Raw genomic sequence first — 17,487 nt, forward strand, 5'->3', positions numbered from 1 at the left:
GGAAATAATGAATATATGGAAAACAGGAGATGAGGTAATTATGATGGAGAAAACAAGAAACTCCCCTCCTGACCCTCATGGCATTAAACCGTTAATCACACCCAGTCAGCCCACAGACCCCAAAAGGACAGAGAGGACAGCGTACCCGACGAGGAGTCGGAGGATTTTAGAGCAAAAGACCAACCATCAGGGGTCATAGACGCACAGTGAGGTAAGCGCAGCTCCACCGGCTTCAGGAACTTGAGTCCATGGGGGCCGCACATCACCAAGGGGCTCAGCAGCGTTTCTCCTGCATGGACACAAACCAAGACTTAGAATATTTAAAAGAAATGTGCCAATACTCTTTTCAAATTGGCAAAAAAAACAAAAAAAAAAAACAAAAAACAAAAAAAACATGAATATACAAATATAGCGTGTCATGAAAGCACCAGTAGCTCTCCGTACAACACAGTCACAATATTGATCGAGGTATTCGGTCAAAGATATCATGATTCCTGTATTTGCACTGCCTATTCACACTGCCTTTTTTGTATAGGTACACTGTAACCTAATAAATGTATACTTGTATATATGTAATCTTATATATCCTTTTATATTTTTTATTCTTATTTTATACAGTCCACTCATGTGCACTGAGGCTTACCTTATCTTATCTTATCTCATCTTATCTTATGATGTTTGATTTTTGATTCACATTGCTCAGGACAAGTGTACTGGATCGTTGTGATTTTCTTGCTTCTGTCTGCATGGTTTATATCCAACACAGCTGTCACAGTGGCCCAAAACACACAGGACATGATGGATTTGGTACACCCCTAACCCGCAAAGCTGTCATGTTCATCATATGTTGGCTTGGTATCATGTTGACACTTTTCTGATAAAGGCTCTGCTGATACAGCCATTCCATAAAATAGACAATTGCAGTTGTTGCCTTAGAAAAAAATACAATAAAATGCAGCATTCCCTTGGTTGCCATGGATATTTTTATTACTATCCTCAGTACTTTGAGCTCTGCGGTTGATTTATGATAGCAAGGGGTGCTGTAAATCTGTCTTCTGCGACTGTTGGCCAACTTGAAGATTAAGAACAAGAGCAAGCGACTGACCTTTCTCCTTGTCGAGGGGGGGCAGGATACTGTTGTCCCGGCACACCTTGAAGTAAATCTCCTGCTCCACACTCTCAGGGATGGCACCCTGGGGGATGATGATGCTGACGCCTGTCTCGATGGAGCTTAGGACGCCGCCGTTACAGTTGAAGATCCCCCGAGCCGTGGCCACCACCGTGTGCCCTTCATCCTCGTCGTCATCCTCCAGCGCACTGGGGCTGAGGGACAGAAGCAAAAAGTCAGTATCATCAGTCAAAATAGTGTAGGCAGAGAAAAATGTGCTGCAGAGGACACGGGAGCAAAGCCCCAGTGAGCAGCCAAGTCTCTGCTGTCTGCTGTCTTTCAGGTGCTCTGTAATTACTCCTTGAAGTTTGTACTCCTGCTACTGGACTTGAAACCAGCAGATACCAATTTAAGAGCATCTTACCTTACAGGGATGGCCTTGGGGATGGCGTTGATGTTATTGTGCTGGTACTTGGGCCTGTTGTCCATAGTACGTGTGAAGGTGTCCAGGCCGCTGTCGTGATCCAGGGGCTGTGGTGAGAGCTGAGGCTTGCCAGCACTGTTGTTGCTCACCACACTGGGCTTGCTGATGAGGTCCGTCTTCACCTGCGTATCGTTGGGCAGCAGGTTGTGGTTGAACTTGGGGCTCTCAAATTTGCGCTCAAAGGGCCGGGCGGAGCTGGTGTAAGGCTTGGGGACGTAGCGGTTATAGCAAGCTGGAGCAGGAGCAGCCAGTGTTTTGGAGGGCGCATCAGTGCCGTTAACAGGAGACTTATCGGGGAGACCCCTTGGGGGCAGGTAGCCCCCTTGTGTGGTGTCGTCCCTACTGGCAGGCCTCAGAGCGGGCAGCTCAGGTTTAGGGTTAGGAGAGTTCAATGGGTCGGGTATGGAATTTGCTGTAAACATATATAGGAAGATACAAACACTTAAATACAGCATTGGTCAAAAATTTATGTTCTGGCACTTGAACCATTTAGCCAGTGAACTTATCCAAACTACCCTTCACTAAGTGCAATAATAGAATAAGCTTACATTCCTAGATTGTCAACATTACAAGCAAAACAAAAGCACTATTCATATACAACAGCTAAATGCTTCATTAAGTATGACACCCCGTCAGGAAAAAATGTTTGGAAGTGTGCTTACCCTCACTGGGGCTGAGTTTGGGCAGCGTGTTGGGTGGGATGGCAGAGGCGGGTGGCCCATACTGAGAGGAGGGGCTGATCTGGGGCAGGGGTTCATACCTTTTCTCCACCGGACTCACCTTCTCCACAGACTCGACCCTACAGCAGATAACCAAAAACAATACAGGTTCAGCAAAGGTACATGCCTTTCAGTGACTAGTGAGAATAGAAATCTTCTGGCTTCCTCTTAAACCGGCAACATGGCATTTTGACAGCCAACACTACTGCTGGCATGAAGTGTGGCGCTGTACCTGTTGTAAGGGTAGGACAGTTGAGCTGGTTTGGGCATATCATGGAAGCGGTTGATGCCAGGACTGGGCTGGCCCATCGCCTTGCTGTCAAAGCTACGGCGGTCAAAGTAGGACAACTGCTTCCTGTAATACTCCTCATCCTCATCTGGGTCATAGTGGTTGGAACGCACCACATCATCCAGGGGTTTAGACTGGGGCTTCTGGGGCTCAGGAGCCCTGTAGTGAAAGCCAAAGAAAACAGTAAAAAAACTGCAGGGATTCAACAGCAGAGGCAGAAACAGCAACAGGGAATGCTTGCCTTTTGGTGTCTCATCATACTGAACTATAGCTTGGCTCACTGCATGGATTTATTTTGGCTGTTGTCCACTAGGTGGAGCTCAAGCGACAATGAATAAACTTGAAGAATCTCCGCAAGGAAATGTCTTGAAATTGTCCTTCACCCAGCTATTCTGCAGTATAGTGTGCTATGATGATGACTACATACCTATAGGTGGACTTTTCCTGCTCCAGGTTGCTGAGGGAGTTGGCTTTGAGGACAGGGCCAGGTGCAACCACAGGTTTAGGAACATCTGCAGGCTGTAAAGTGATGACAAAAGCGCATCATTAGCACTTACTACGTCTGATCTGGATTTCTGCTCACATGAATAGGCCACATACATATAATATCTGCTGCATCACACCGAAAATCTTTCAAATATAATCTTAAAGTTGGTCTCTCATTAATTTTAAATTCATACACCATTTCAGCTTGAGACAGGTATTTCTTGCCTGTCTGCTAATCAGCCACCAAGCCCAATGACGTGCTGCTGAAGAGGCATTAAGGACTGAATTACGTCAAACTAAATGACCTTGTATTCTAGACGAGCGTAAACACTTGCCCTGAGTGCTGACGGTTCCCCTCCATCCTTAGCCCTGTCCACAGAAACAGAACGCTTATTCTCAAACATCTTGACTCTGTTGAGCACTGACTGGGGCTTCATGGCTGGGTCCTCGTCTGGGTCTTCCCGGGGTGGAGGGGGGAGGGGCTTCGAACCTGCAGGAAGGCCCGGCTCGCCCGGGGAGGCCAGGGGCTCTGGTTTAGGAGGGGGCATGGAGGGTTCAGAGTTCATCGCCGGCTCATGCATGCCTTGCTTGTACACCCGATTGGGAGGTCCGGGATTGTACGTGGGCCTCAGACCAGAGTCACCATAATACTGCTTTGGGGGGTCCGGTGATCTGGGTGAATTTATAGGGAAGCCATGAGGTTCTGCCTCATAAGGGGAGCGGGCGTCATAAACTGCCGGGGGTGGCGGCGGCGGGGGCTCATCGTACCGCATGGGCCCAGGTTTACTATGGCGCGGCCTGCCATCGTAGCCCACTGGGGGGGCCTCATCGTAGCGCGGCTGAGGGGGGCTGTAGTCCCTCCCTGGCCCGTCCTCATAAGGAGGGCGGGGGTTGTAGCCCATGGGTTGCTGGTGGCCCGGCTGGTAGCCTGCGGGCTGAGACGAGGTCTGCTGGTCATATGGGGGCCATTGTTCGTTGTAATGAGGCACACGGTTGTCGTAGTGCAGGTGAGAGTCAATGTTGTGAGGCTTTGGTTCTGTGTAGCCGCCTCCATCGTATCCGTAAGGCGGGTGGTCATATTCGCGGTATGGCTGTTTGTCCTGGTACGGCGGCTGGTGACTGTAGCTCATTGACGGCTTCAGGCCATGGTTCACTCGCACAGGTTCCTCCATACTGTACAGATCTTTCTTGTACATCTGCAGGGAAAGAATGGCAAATGAATACATCACATTTTCATCCAAATATCACTTTAAGCTTTTAAACAACCATCATGTTGAGGGACAGAAAATGGTCAGGAAAAAAGTATTTTCCCAACAACCACACAGAATAAATTTGAGATAAAGGTCTATATTAGAAAATGAATTAAAACCTTAGGGAACCAAATATACATAAACATAAAGCAACCAAATCAATAGACTGAAAATCCCACTACCAATGAATTAAACAAACATCAAGTTAAGAGTGCAATTACACAAGCAGACCTTTGTTCATTATTCAAAAACAGTTCTGAATGCCTGTTTGACAAGATGCCTTTCAAGAATGATGAGAAAAATCCGTATGTTAAAACTGCTGTAGTAAATCTTTACACACTGTCATGTTTTCTGATTGGTACTCTAACAAGCAATTTGTACATTTCTGAAAGGCCTCATTTCAAACTTATGATGTGTAGCCTGTAGACAGCAAATATAGTTACAGAAGGCGTATTTGTTGACATCTATACAGGACAATACTAAGTAACAGAAGACATAATGCAGTGCTTATGCAAGTTTGTTTTTCCATAGGGAGAATTGCTTGACAGAAATCATTACCAAGAATACTGTCTGCAGGTTAGCGTTCATCATGCAACCAACATTCAGTTTGCATCTAATGCAACAACGTCAACTACTGCACTACAACAGACGGTACATCTACCACTACAATGCCACTGCAAGTGCTACTATCGTTCATCTACAGAAGAGAGTTAAAGCTGAAAGGAACCCAAAAAACATTAGGAGCCATGCAAAGGTAGTAAGAGGCAATAGTTAGGGCTGGTTGTGAATGTCTTCATCCTGGTCAAAGACTCAGATGCACCAGTCCGTCTGGTCTCCCAGCCCACTGTGGTGCATGTGGACTAGGCTGTCGCACATTCTCTCTGGGTGCCAGAGGCACACAGTGGGCTCAGTGAGTCACACAGCGTGGGCAGGTCATGCAGAGAGCAAGTGGAAAGCGTGTGCGAGAAGACAGGCAGTTAAAACAGCAGGCTGGGGCCCAGGCCCGGTCCAAGTGGCTGGTGAAACAGCAGCGGGTACCTTTGGTTCTGGACCTGGCGGCCCAGACGGGTGGGGTTCGTGTGGTGGTGGGGGCTGAATTAGCTCAGGGGCAGGGCTGGGGCTGCTAAGTGAATCAGCCTGAGGAGCTGCGGCTGCAGCAGGCGGCTCCTCTAGGTGCATACCCTCTAGCTGTACAGGCTGCTCAACAGCAGGGGGCACTACCACCGTCGGGGGCAGCGAGGGCATGGACAGAGCAGCCTCATCTTGCTGTGAAGTATTGTTAGAGACATTTATAACACAGGCTGCCAAGGGCACACAAAATACAACTCACCCCATCACCATGATTTCTTCCTTACACTGAATCATTTTTATACCAGCCAGACAATGCTCTTGAAAAAATGTGGACAGAACATATAACATACCAGTAGCTTCGACAACAGGTTTATTACTTAGATAAGGATGTCAACAAGGGCAAGGACATGACACTGAACGTGGAGAAGCTATTTCTCTTTCCTGCAGTCTTAAGTTTCTGCCATGCAACCATCTCAGCCTCTAGCGGCCTGCCTGTCGAATGCTGGATCTGGACTTTACCTGCTGTGGAGCGGCCATCTTGAACCCAGCAGGGTCTATGCGATTGGCTGGGTCTGGCTGCACAGGGTGCTGGTATCCAGGGTAACCAGGTGCATCCTGAATTACAGGTGGGTCTTCTCGCACGGGCTCAGAGGAGCGGGTGATGGCGGGCTCCGTGGGCAGACCCACCTCGTCGTTCAGCGTCTCGTCCAGTTCCTGGTCGGTGTAGGCTCCACCCTCTGTGTCTGTGTCCTCGTAGTCAGAGGTGTGGCGGCTATCTGTGCTATACATGGAGTACTCACTACCTGGCGCAGACAGGTAGGACAGACGGTCATCATGGATATCCAAATCGTCCTCTGGAGCTCCATCCGCCTGAGGAGAAGAGCAGAGAAGTCATCATCTCATATCTCTCCCCGTCAAACAGGACATATAAAATACCCCTCAGTGCTATGGGATGAATAAAATCTAACTGGGTGCGTTTCTCACCTTGCCCTCTGACACCCAAACCAGCTGGTTCTGCTGCTGCTGGATGGTCTCTTTCAGAGCTCCATACCAGCCGTCATTCATGTTATTCATGTTGATGGTGGCTAGGAAAGGATTTCACAGTCACAATCACTTAATTCATCAAGAAGAATACAGACTTTGTCTTAGTGGCAGGTTAAATTTGACAGAATGTTTTATCTTTTTTTTTTTTTTTTTTTTTTTTTTTTACATTCTGTGCCCACTCACTGGTGAACAGGTGGTGATTATTCTTTCTCAGTTTGATGGCTCGCTCATAGAGTTTCCTGGCGCTCTTCCTGGACTCTGGACACAGCCGGGTCCTCATGTTCTTCACACCCTGTTTGTTGTCAGGGTTGAGGAAGACCACAATCGGGTACCACTGAGCATAGTTCAGCCTGTCCACAGCGTTGGGTGTAATGTCCAGCACGGCATGTTTGTCCTTTATTAGATCAAAGAGAGACGAGGGGAAGAATGAAGAAATAGGAATGGTGACGATAATTACTAATTAGTTTTAAAATGACTAATTAAATGTAGAAGCAAACAAGTGCTGTAAACAAAAAAACAGAACAACAAACAAAACAAAATAAAAAAATCAGGCACACTCACTCTGTCAATAATCTGCTTGATGGTGTGAAGACGAATGATTCCTGAACTACGCTGGTCTGTTCCTGCATCTCTAGGTTCACTTTCTGGTAACAAATGAAAAAAGGATTTATGAACAAATGGAAATTATTGGAGTACCACAGGTTTAGCAGCAGCTTTTATTGTTTTGGCACTGCAATGCATACAAACATACTTGCAAGCTCAAAAAGATCTGTCTCTTCTCTGGAGAGTTTTTCTCGAGCCACATCAGCAATGGGCCCAAATATTACAACGGGCCTCAGGAAACCAGCTGCGCCAAATAAAACAAAACATATTAACACACAGACAGACTCAGAGTGCAGCATTAATCATGCTAGAAGACAGATATCTTACCCTCTCTTAGTACCACCCTTTCGTATGCTGGGAACTTCGTCTGGACTGGCTGTGCAGACAGGTCCTCTCTGCTCTTCCTCAGGTTCCTCTTGGAGCTGCGCAGGCCACGGAACCTCCAAAAGTCAGCCCGATCGCCGCCTGCTGTCTTGGGGAGGGTGTACTGCACGCTGGAGAGCTGCTCCGCCCTGTAGACAAACGGCAGGCAGACAGCAAGAGAGAAAAATACACAGCTCAAAAACAAACTTACTGGATGTGTGTTACATAGCTGGCACTGCAAACCTGACTACTGCCAACACCTGAGGCTGTTAAATGGCTATGATAACATAACCAATCTGGTGCAAAGCAGAGAAATTATATGACAGTCAACTGTTTTGACAAGAGTTTATCCAGCAAATTATTATCTAAGACAAGAGCCAACTCAAACCATGGCTAACTGACAAAAGACAAAATATTCCTGAGCAGCTGTGAGAATGTCACCTGTTTTTGTTGGGGATAATGCCCCTCTCCACTTCCTGGTGGTTCTTGCCAATGCGGATAGCCAGCCAGGACCCCAGCTTGCCATTGTAGAGCGTGTCGACCACACGGAATACCTCGCCCTTGTTAAAGCTCAACCCATATGGAGATTCCTTCTCATACTCAAAGTGTGTCCGGATGTAGAAGGAGTCTCCAACATCTGACTCCACGATTCGCCGATACACTGAACAGGACGGAGAAAAGTCAGATCCAGCAGACACAAGACCAATAAAAATGAGTTTCTCACCCTGTCTCTTAATTTTCCTCTCTTACCATCTTTCTTCTTCTGGGCCAGAATAGTGACTTCTTCACCTTTAGGAAGGTCCAGGAGGAACAGCACTGCCTCCTCTCGAATTATGTTTGCAAAATCTACATTATTTACCTGAAATTAGAGACATCAGACAGATTACTGCTTTTGCAATTGTGGGTTGCCTGTTCAGCAATGTAAAGTTTTCCAGGCAAAATTATGTACTTTCAAACAGGACTCATTGTACCTTAAGTGTATGACAAAAAGTGTGAATCTCAACTCGGATAAATGTTTACATAGCTCTTCCTGTTCTCGGCACTGCCTGGGCAACTACAAACCTCAGGTTTTATTGCACTGTGAGGACTCAAGCGATTCCTCATTATACTTAGAGAAAGGACAAGGCACAAACAGGGAGATATATGGCTGTGAGGAAATGGGACAAACACAACAAGAGGAAACACACAGACAGTTTTTTTTGTGTGCTCCCCAAGGGCCATTGCTAGGAGACCGGCCTGGAGGTGCAGGAATCCTTGAGCAGCCAGTGTGTAAAAGCATGAATAAAAGGGAAAGCTTGGGGATGCATACCCCATAAAACACTGCTGCTGTTACAGACACCATCAGCTTTCAATTGTTAAAATAAAAGAATAGGCAATGTGAAATTATCCCTTGGAGCATACTGCTGATATAATAGTGAGTCCACGGATTGTTTTAAAGTCTCAAGTTTTGAACTAACATAATAGCTACTCCAGTGAATGCAATGTCATTTTTCCTACTCACTACTTTTAAAGTCATTCACAACCAACCACTGGATTTCTGGAAATTGTCATCTTCTTATAAGTTTTTGTGTGTAATTTGTGCAAGAACTATTTCAGTGCCTGTTCTTTTCATTTGGAGTCGGTCTTGTCATTTTGTTAAACATATCTCACCCTGAGAATTTGGTCACCCTCCTCCAGGCCTTCCTTAGCAGCGGGGCTATCCTCCAGCACTCCAGCCACGAAGATGCCCACGTCATTCCCCCCTGCCAGCCGAAGCCCCACACTCTCCCCCTTCTTGAACTTCACCAGTTTCATGCTTGGCCTGAGGAAAAGGGAGGAATAGATGGGTATATTTTCACATCTATACATTTAGGACTTTGCTATGTGACAAAAATATACCAACTACTGTTTCCTCACGATTTTGGATATGTGACAGTATTGGACAATAGTTGCTTTTTGCAATACAAATGACACTATGAACAGCAAATGACTCTTGGATGACTGCCAGTACCAGCCAGGTTTCTCCTTTGTTTGCTCTACACTGTGCTTAAAAAACAGCTAGCCTGTGAAATTGATCAGCAGAAAAAGAAATATCATCCCGGAACAATAAAACAAGTCAATATCATCAGTGATGATACTGACCTTTTTTTTAAGGATTCAAATGAGTAAAGCTGAAAATGCAATATTCTGCTGCCTAGCCCTAGGCTACATTAATACATTTGAATATTGTAACTACAGACTGAAATAACACCACAAAATGTCTGTCTGACTCACAAGCTTTGATAACACAGCACCCTGTCATATACGTCATTGCTTGTTCAGCTCACCAGCAAACTCATAGGTGCTATGAAATGCACATATCGAACAAAGGTGCTTAATTTGAAGCCGTATGCCAAGCTCAGCTGTCCCCTGCTTTATACAGACGACTGAAGGCAGTATGTGCAGCAAGGGACCATTTCAAAACCTGTCAGTTGCTGTTCGGAGACGTGCTGTCACTGTGTCAACTGCAGGTTAAATTTTCCCCTTATGGTTGCCTTCCCATCTGGTGAAATCCACTGTGAGCTGATTGAGATGGGCACTAACACAGGTTGCAGTATTATTATATTTTTGCTTTTTAGATGATAAGAAAATTGGTAGAAAGGTTAACAATAGGAGGTATTAGGCTTTGGAGAAGGGATTACCGGAGAATGCTGTCATCGTGGGCAGCGCTGGGCACAGGGGCATCAGAGGGACTGACTGGCAGGTCTACATCTGGCTGTCCGGGCTGGGCATACACCGGCTTGGGCTCTGAACAAGCACACACCGGGATCGACGTTACACACAGCTGATGAACAGGTAAAACTGCCTTTGCTTAAAGAAAATGAATATTGTAAGAACCAACACTGTAGATACATCCACTAAACTGAGAACAAGTGCACTGATGCAAGCATCCTGTTCAAAAATGTCCAGGCGAAGTACTGTCACACAAACACGCATGCACGTTTGCATGCACTCGCACACACGCGCACTTGGGCACACAGCGTCCTGAGCAGAGAGGTCAAACTGACAGGCAGTAGGGTGCTGCGGGGTGGGGAGGAACGTCAGAGTCGATCAACTCATCCCGTTTATTTTCACTTGGCTCCAGGCAAACTCAGCCGAGCTCAGCAGGCTGCTGGATTTAACTTTTTTGGTAGTTTTGCCTTTAAAAAGGGCAAAAATGACTGGTTCAAACAAGGTTCTATTTCACCATTACAAAACCTTTTAATTTTCCACTGTTGCTGATAGGCAAGGAAATAGAGCGTGCTGGATTTGTTTCCGGGATATCTGAGGATAGCATCGAGGGAAGGTCTCACATGTATGGAAGTAGGACACAAATGAGACGTGTTAATGCATTCACACGATCACTCAGACACACAAACACACATACAGTGCACACACTAACACTGAATTTAATGGTTGATGGCTGCAGCCCTGACCTGGGAGTGGTGGGAGCTGTTTCTCCTCTCTGGCGACAGCTGACTCCATGGGCTTGGGCAAAGGAACCTCCTCTGCTAGCTTCGCTGGTGTTGAAGCCGGCTTAGACATGCGTTCATCATCACGACTTCTGTGACTGCAGATGAAAATAGATGTTTTTGTGGGGGTTATCTTTAGAGAAGGAAGTGGTGAGAATATAAATACATTCTGGAGATGTAGAGCTTGAAGGTTGCAAAGGCACTCAGAGGGTACAGCATCCAGACAAATGTCAATGATAAAAAGACAGTGCATAGTTCAATATATAACCAACCCCATATGAACTTCTCAAACCTCTCCTGACTGCAGCAGACATGCACCAGCCATGGAGAAAAAAACAAAACAAAACAACAACGCCAACAACGCCAACAAAAAACACACAGGTGAAAAGAACAGCTCGAGTCTGAGGCAGCATCACAGTCTTGAAGGTCACTGCTCTGTCTCTCCTTTGTGCTCTATTTTTAGAGCAGCTTATCTAAGGTGGCAGAGTGGATTCTGTCCTCCAGGTGAATTTCAGTGTGTGGCCCTGGCTTAAGACCAGTGAAGGTTGGACTTAGAATGCCAATTTTAAAACACTGAGGTCATGTCAATGGCTACATAGTGACCCAAGCTGTGCCAGCGCAATAATGTGTAAGATAATCAGAAATGAAAACAGAATTTCAATGTGGGGCTGAGCAAAGCAGGTTGCCCGTGGTGTGGCTCCGCTCTCAGGTTAGGGAATGTGTAGACAACTCTAACAGCAGCAAAGCCTTGCCGTTTTCACACAAAGAGGCTGAGTCCAAGTCCACACTAATACGGAGAAATCTGAAAATATGTCTTTACATCTCCATTTTGCCCTTATTTCCATCGCTTTTTAAAAGCTCTCTCCCGAGTGGATACATTTGAAAAAGCTTTTCTGTTGCAGTGTAGCCAGTGAAAATGGATGGATAGTTGCCATGGTGGGCAAAGTGATAAAGGAGTTGTTCTGTGTATGTCAATTGAAGAAATTAAAGCTCTTTTGGCGTTTTTGAAAAGTATGTGAAAATGCTAGTGATATGGAAACAGTGTTTTCAGAGTTCTCCCAATTAGTGTTGACTAGTGTGGACTAAATATCAACATCATCGTGAAGGATCGCAAAGGAAAGAAAATGTTTATTAAACCTATCCTGGAGGAAGCCCTACTTTTAATGCCAACTTCCTAGAACTTGGAGAAAAGGTCACAGGTCAGGCTCAGAAAAACAATAACCTCCTCTAACCTCTCTTTCCTGTCAACAAATACATTCTCGTTGATGACGCCATCAAATGATTAATGTGCTCAAGTGGCCTGGGTGCTTCCGCAGCACATGACCAGAAATGAGATTGAATCAGTTTTCTTTTGTGCATCTTAATTTGACAAGTGCAGAACTGAGAATACAGCCTCAAACAGACAAATCTGTCAAATCAGGGAAAAGCAAGTCAGACAGACACCAATATGAGAGACAAAGTCATTGCAATCCCGCCAGACCAAACAGCAGAGACTGATGACACTGATGTTTGGGGACGGCCTATTGTTGGCCAATTGTTAGGAAGCATATTGTCCTTGTGCCAAACGTGCGGTTTACACACCTGAAACAACTTTAAACAGACACTGAGATCATGTGACACTTTCACAGCCTCTGTTCTGTGTGACAGTGAAGTCAAAACAAACCCGTCACTTAATAATTGATGTCAGAGACCAACACTTCAGCAATATTTCATCAGGTAAACCTTTTGCCGTCAACCACAACACAGACTTCCCTGATGCGAACTCTGGAAGCAGCACATCAAAAGCATAGAGCTCATCAAAAATTGATAGAATTCATAATCACATCGACTGTCCCAAACACCCACACACATCTATTCTAAACGGTGGTGAGATCAGCTCTTTATTGAAATCATGGCGTTAACGTGACAGCACTTGTCAAATTCCTGAAATCTAAAAGGATATCCACTCATCTATTAATCTACTTTGAATCTACTGAGACTTTATTACTACCACTATTAGCTATTTCTACAAGGCCCAAGTTGCCGAACTTACGGTATTCTCCAGCTGTCAGTGTATAAAGGAAATAAAAACACCATTATTAAACACTATTAAAACTCCCAAGTCAATTAACACCAAGCCTTGTACAAAGTAATCTCTTCCAGGCTGCTACTTCATAAAGTCACATATTAAAAGCAGATTCGTTTAAATACTGTGTTCAATATGGCAGATGTATTCAAATTCCAGACATGAAGCAAAGTTTAAGTAGCAGTGAAACAGCTTTTCGCTTCCTACATTTGTATTATTTGTATTGCTTCCTAGATTTGTATCTATGTATTTCCTGTTGGAACAGGATGTTGGTGCAAGACACAACACAGAGAGGCATCATTCTAAAGTGTAAACCAAATGGCAGATTGGTTAGGGAGAGAAAGGCGCTCTTATTTGATGGGAGGAGCATGACTGTTTGAAGATGTGATTTTTTTTATTGGTTTAATTTTTTTCTTCTCACCTACTGATTTAGCACGAAGTCACCATTTTAAGGTACCCAATGTAGTTTTCCTTGTAAACACACTTGTTTTTATTTACATAGCACATTGTCCATGTGTCCTTGAGGCTAATAAAAATGCTGAATGCATTTTCTATATCAAAAGACATTTGCAATGCTTTGTTTTGGAATATTTTTAAAGCTGCATTATTACATCAACATGTGTGCCCAAGAGCTCATGGCGTACTGAAATACAAACAAAACAGGGGCCCAGCTTGTGGGTCTTTGTGCACTACGGTGCCACTAGTGGTCACAAACTACACTGAGTACCTTTTAGATTGACTGTTTTCCAGGAAGTAGAATTAGAGGTGGAAAGAAGTAGAAATTTATTGTTAAAATGTGAATATTCTGGCATGGGCAAGTTGGAAGTCATTTTTCATTTCATTTGGACCTAAGCACTTTAAATTTCACAGTAAGCAGAACAGAGTTTGACCCTACCTGCCGTTGCTGATTTGCGGGGGCGAGTGTCTGGAGTGGTCCGAGGGTTCAGACCGTCTGTCTGGAGAGCGGGAACGGCTGCTGCGGTGTCGGTCATGAGATCGATTGGAATGGTCGGATGCCAGAGAATGGATATCTGAAATGTCTGACCAAACAATACTGACTGTCAACAACCCCAGTGTGAAATACATGTTGGCAACTTTAGCTTTCCAGCCACGTCCCATTTCAGCTGAATCCAAAGCCTAACACCTCTCTCACCATCTCTGTCGGACGCGTTGGCTGAAGGAATGCTGTCATCGAGGTCAGGGATGTTCAGCAGTGTTGCCCTCTCGTCCCTCTGGACCACCATTTTTAGCTTGCCCTTTGACCTTTCTATCAGCTTCTTGGCGTCTATCAATGAGAGGTTCTCTGTCACTGTGCCATTGATCTGAGAGAATTGGAAAAAGCATTGTTAGCCAGTTGTTTGTAGAACAAAAAAATGTTTTTCCACAATGCTAGTATTGGAATTAAAAAGATACAAGTAATTAAATAAATTAACACCAGAAATTTCCTCATTTAATCATATAATAATCATAAGAGAAACAGTCACCTAAACCTGTTTAAGTTCCATTAGTGGATTGAGGACAGGACTAGAATGGATTGTGTGCTTATATACAAAAAATAAAAAATAAAATAAAATAAGACTAAACAATCATGCACATCAACATGATCAAAGGCCTGAAATCAATTTAAAGAGCTGTAAGAAACAGCCTGGATTATATGCATGCAAGATTTACAGTACATACACTGTGGGCTTTGATAACCTCTAAGGTATTTTGAAAATTCAGCCTAATAGTCATTAATTTAGCCATTAAGATTTCCCTTAAAATTTTAAGGACCATGCACAGCAGTAAAACAAAGTGAAATGATGTGTGCGGGGAGGCTGAAGGTGAGACACAAGTGAATCAGAACGGTTACGGTTCTGAAACAGCCTGGGGAGAAACTAATTACCTGAACCTGCTGAGCACAAAGACCTACTTTACATGTTCTCCACTGTGTGAGGAGGTGCTGAGCTACATCATGCAGATCTAAATGGAACAGTAAACGCTATTATGTAATGCTGGGTACATAGTTGGGTAAAAACCAACAGTATATAGGTGGTAATAAACAAAGGGTCTCATGCAACAGTTCAGTGAATACCAGCTCATTCCAACACAACACCAATTCCTTTCTTGCTTTTTCTCAAGACCAAAATAAAAACACATGGAAAATGACTGCTCTTACATCCTCGTTTTAATATGTTTTAATTTGTTTTATGCTGATTAAAGTCATCCCTTATCACATCTTCACCCGTGCCTCCTTCTATTTCTCTCTTTTCCTCTACCACTCCTCACTCTCTCCATATGTCTTTGTGCCCTGGCCCTCTTCCCTCTGCTCACCTTCAGCACAACATCCCCTTCCTGGATGTTGCCATCCCTGGCTGCCAGGCTCTCAGGGGAAATGTCCTTGACAAAGATGTGGCTGGCCAGGCGCAGGCCATATTCTGCTTACAAAGTGAACGACAGCAACAAAGATGATGTTAGTATGGAGTTCATGTGACAACCACGCTTAGCAATCAGCTGCTGCTCCCACTGGGATTTAAACCTTAAGGTTCCTGATTAAAGAAGATTAATTGCTCTTCTACTTTGATTTACTTGAGTTAACTTGGATTTATGTGTGGCTCTTTACTCTGAAAGTTAACCAACCATGATTTAGAGGTCTTATTCTCCACTAAAAATCTTGCTGTATGGTAATAAGCTGGTAAATAATGAAAGTGGCAGATGATTTGGGGAATTTACCAGCCCGTTTTTCCTGTCCTGCTGCATTTATCCCCGACTTTGTGAGCCTCACCTTCATTTTTGCGGGACTTGACGAGGGTGACTTTGGCAGGGCGTGGAGGCAGGTTGTGCGAGCGGCGGTCCGAGCGTGGTGAGAGACTCCTCTCCCGTGAGCCACTGCGCTCACGTTCCCTGTCCCTTCGGCCACTGCTCCGGCCACTGCGCCTGCCCATGGCCCCACCTACCCCGCTGTAGGCGCCGCTGCGTGCGCTCCGCGTCTCATAGATCTCCTCGTCGTAGCTGTCCTCTTCCTCATCGTGCTCTGACATAGTCTCCCTCTCCCCTAGGCGGCCCATAGGGACATGCACCTTCCTCTTCCGTCTGATTGTCTGGCCAGGGGAAACGACATATGAGATCAGCCTGACAGCAAATCATGTCATTTCAGATGACTCAGTCACATTACTCTAATCAAGTGCATATGTCCTATGTGCCAGCTGTGGCGTGTTTGAAATGTGATCTCTCTTGTGGAGCTTTAACTTCAAATGTCAACATCTTGCCATTAAATCCCAGCTTCTGACTAGCTTTGACCCTGTGATCGAAGGACAGTAGTTGCTAACTGAAAAGATCAGACAATGGCAAAATTTTAAAAAGAATGCATTGTGGGGGATTGATGACACTCACAATTTTGGCATTTTTTCCACTTTTACGAAGCTGCTGGACTGCGTATGCATGCTCCACATTGTCCATGGAAACAGCATTGACCATAACCACTCTGTCATTTTCCCTGGAGAGAGACACAGAACAGACAAACTGGAGTCTATATGGAGCAGACAAGGTGATGAAATACTAACAACTAGCAATCCTAAAAAAATCCTAATAATAGAGTAAACTCATACTGCAGTAGGCCTTCAGCAGGGCCTCCTTTCAGCACATCCGAGATAACAATGGAGGTCTCGCCGCTCTGAAAATGAGGGTTATCCCGACCTCCTGAGATGGCTATCCCGAAGCCAAACCCTGGTGCCTGCAGAGAGACATAAATTAGGACATTGATCTGGCTGTCTTTGCAGAGAAAAAACATAAATGAAGGCACCAGCATATGAGTCCAGTTTTTGACTCATCTAAGTCAGAATATAGAAGTATACACAGACACACAAGGACATACAACATGCTAACCTGTCTGCAGATTTATTTCACATATTTATTAGATACTAGCCATGTTGACTTGTACATATCTATTTCTGCTCAGGTCAGACTGTAATAAATGAATAACCACTGCCAACAGGCACACAGAATGGGAGCAGCTGTAGCATGTTATGTTCTCCTGTGTTGTTTGGATTTGTAGAAAATAAAGTGTGCAGCATCTGCACTTCTCGCCAGTTTATTGTTTAGGTGGTTAGGACTCTTTGGACTACGACCTGAGAGACAATCATGCATAAGATTTGTGACACTTCCTAGTTCCCCTCTGTTCTCTCTGAAACAGATTACACTTCCTACAGCTGAGAACAGGAGGAGAAAGAAAATGGAAAGGTGGAGAGTAAAGATAGAAAGACAAGGGCATGGGATGGTAGAGGGACAGAAGACCAGGCTTCAACATGATGACTGCTTACCCTGTGTAGTGTTACTGTGTGCTGTTCCCAAATAACAGTCTCCTCCATTGCGGCGCTCTGTAAGACAGAGACACAAACAAACAAAATGTGATTTACACCAACGGAACATGCAAAAAGGCTTAAATATACACTGCTGAGGACAGAAAGGTTTCCGGTCTGTTGGTTAGACTGACGAAAAGGTCACAGGTACAACCCAGGTTAAAGTCATGCATCCAGTTAAGGTGTCCTTTACAAGAC

The 17,487-nt window shown here is 44.9% G+C and overlaps 1 protein-coding gene across 9 annotated transcripts in view; it reads right to left on the bottom strand.

Annotated features, from left to right (window-relative positions):
• tjp1b (tight junction protein 1b) overlaps nt 1-17,487 on the bottom strand; it is a 62,586-nt gene that overhangs the window by 2,437 nt on the left and 42,662 nt on the right. For 3 of the 9 annotated variants that reach the window (XM_030054128.1, XM_030054136.1, XM_030054137.1), the window contains 27 exons: nt 17,251-17,307; nt 16,540-16,664; nt 16,325-16,427; nt 15,717-16,032; nt 15,266-15,372; nt 14,106-14,274; nt 13,848-13,992; nt 12,920-12,931; nt 10,852-10,985; nt 10,078-10,183; nt 9,068-9,218; nt 8,168-8,276; nt 7,859-8,078; nt 7,382-7,566; nt 7,203-7,298; nt 7,013-7,095; nt 6,635-6,845; nt 6,392-6,492; nt 5,927-6,277; nt 5,375-5,602; nt 3,422-4,282; nt 3,028-3,119; nt 2,544-2,759; nt 2,255-2,391; nt 1,533-2,004; nt 1,106-1,323; nt 146-289 (listed from right to left, as the gene is read on the bottom strand). In XM_030054128.1, the coding sequence (XP_029909988.1) occupies nt 146-289; nt 1,106-1,323; nt 1,533-2,004; nt 2,255-2,391; nt 2,544-2,759; nt 3,028-3,119; nt 3,422-4,282; nt 5,375-5,602; nt 5,927-6,277; nt 6,392-6,492; nt 6,635-6,845; nt 7,013-7,095; nt 7,203-7,298; nt 7,382-7,566; nt 7,859-8,078; nt 8,168-8,276; nt 9,068-9,218; nt 10,078-10,183; nt 10,852-10,985; nt 12,920-12,931; nt 13,848-13,992; nt 14,106-14,274; nt 15,266-15,372; nt 15,717-16,032; nt 16,325-16,427; nt 16,540-16,664; nt 17,251-17,307 (5,149 nt within the window). The remainder of the gene's footprint in view (nt 1-145; nt 290-1,105; nt 1,324-1,532; nt 2,005-2,254; nt 2,392-2,543; nt 2,760-3,027; nt 3,120-3,421; nt 4,283-5,374; nt 5,603-5,926; nt 6,278-6,391; nt 6,493-6,634; nt 6,846-7,012; nt 7,096-7,202; nt 7,299-7,381; nt 7,567-7,858; nt 8,079-8,167; nt 8,277-9,067; nt 9,219-10,077; nt 10,184-10,851; nt 10,986-12,919; nt 12,932-13,847; nt 13,993-14,105; nt 14,275-15,265; nt 15,373-15,716; nt 16,033-16,324; nt 16,428-16,539; nt 16,665-17,250; nt 17,308-17,487) is intronic. The other 6 variants (XM_030054129.1, XM_030054134.1, XM_030054133.1 and 3 more) reach the window with 6 other exon arrangements.

This window comes from Myripristis murdjan, chromosome 6 (genome assembly GCF_902150065.1).
Source record: "Myripristis murdjan chromosome 6, fMyrMur1.1, whole genome shotgun sequence".
Taxonomy (NCBI): domain Eukaryota; kingdom Metazoa; phylum Chordata; class Actinopteri; order Holocentriformes; family Holocentridae; genus Myripristis; species Myripristis murdjan.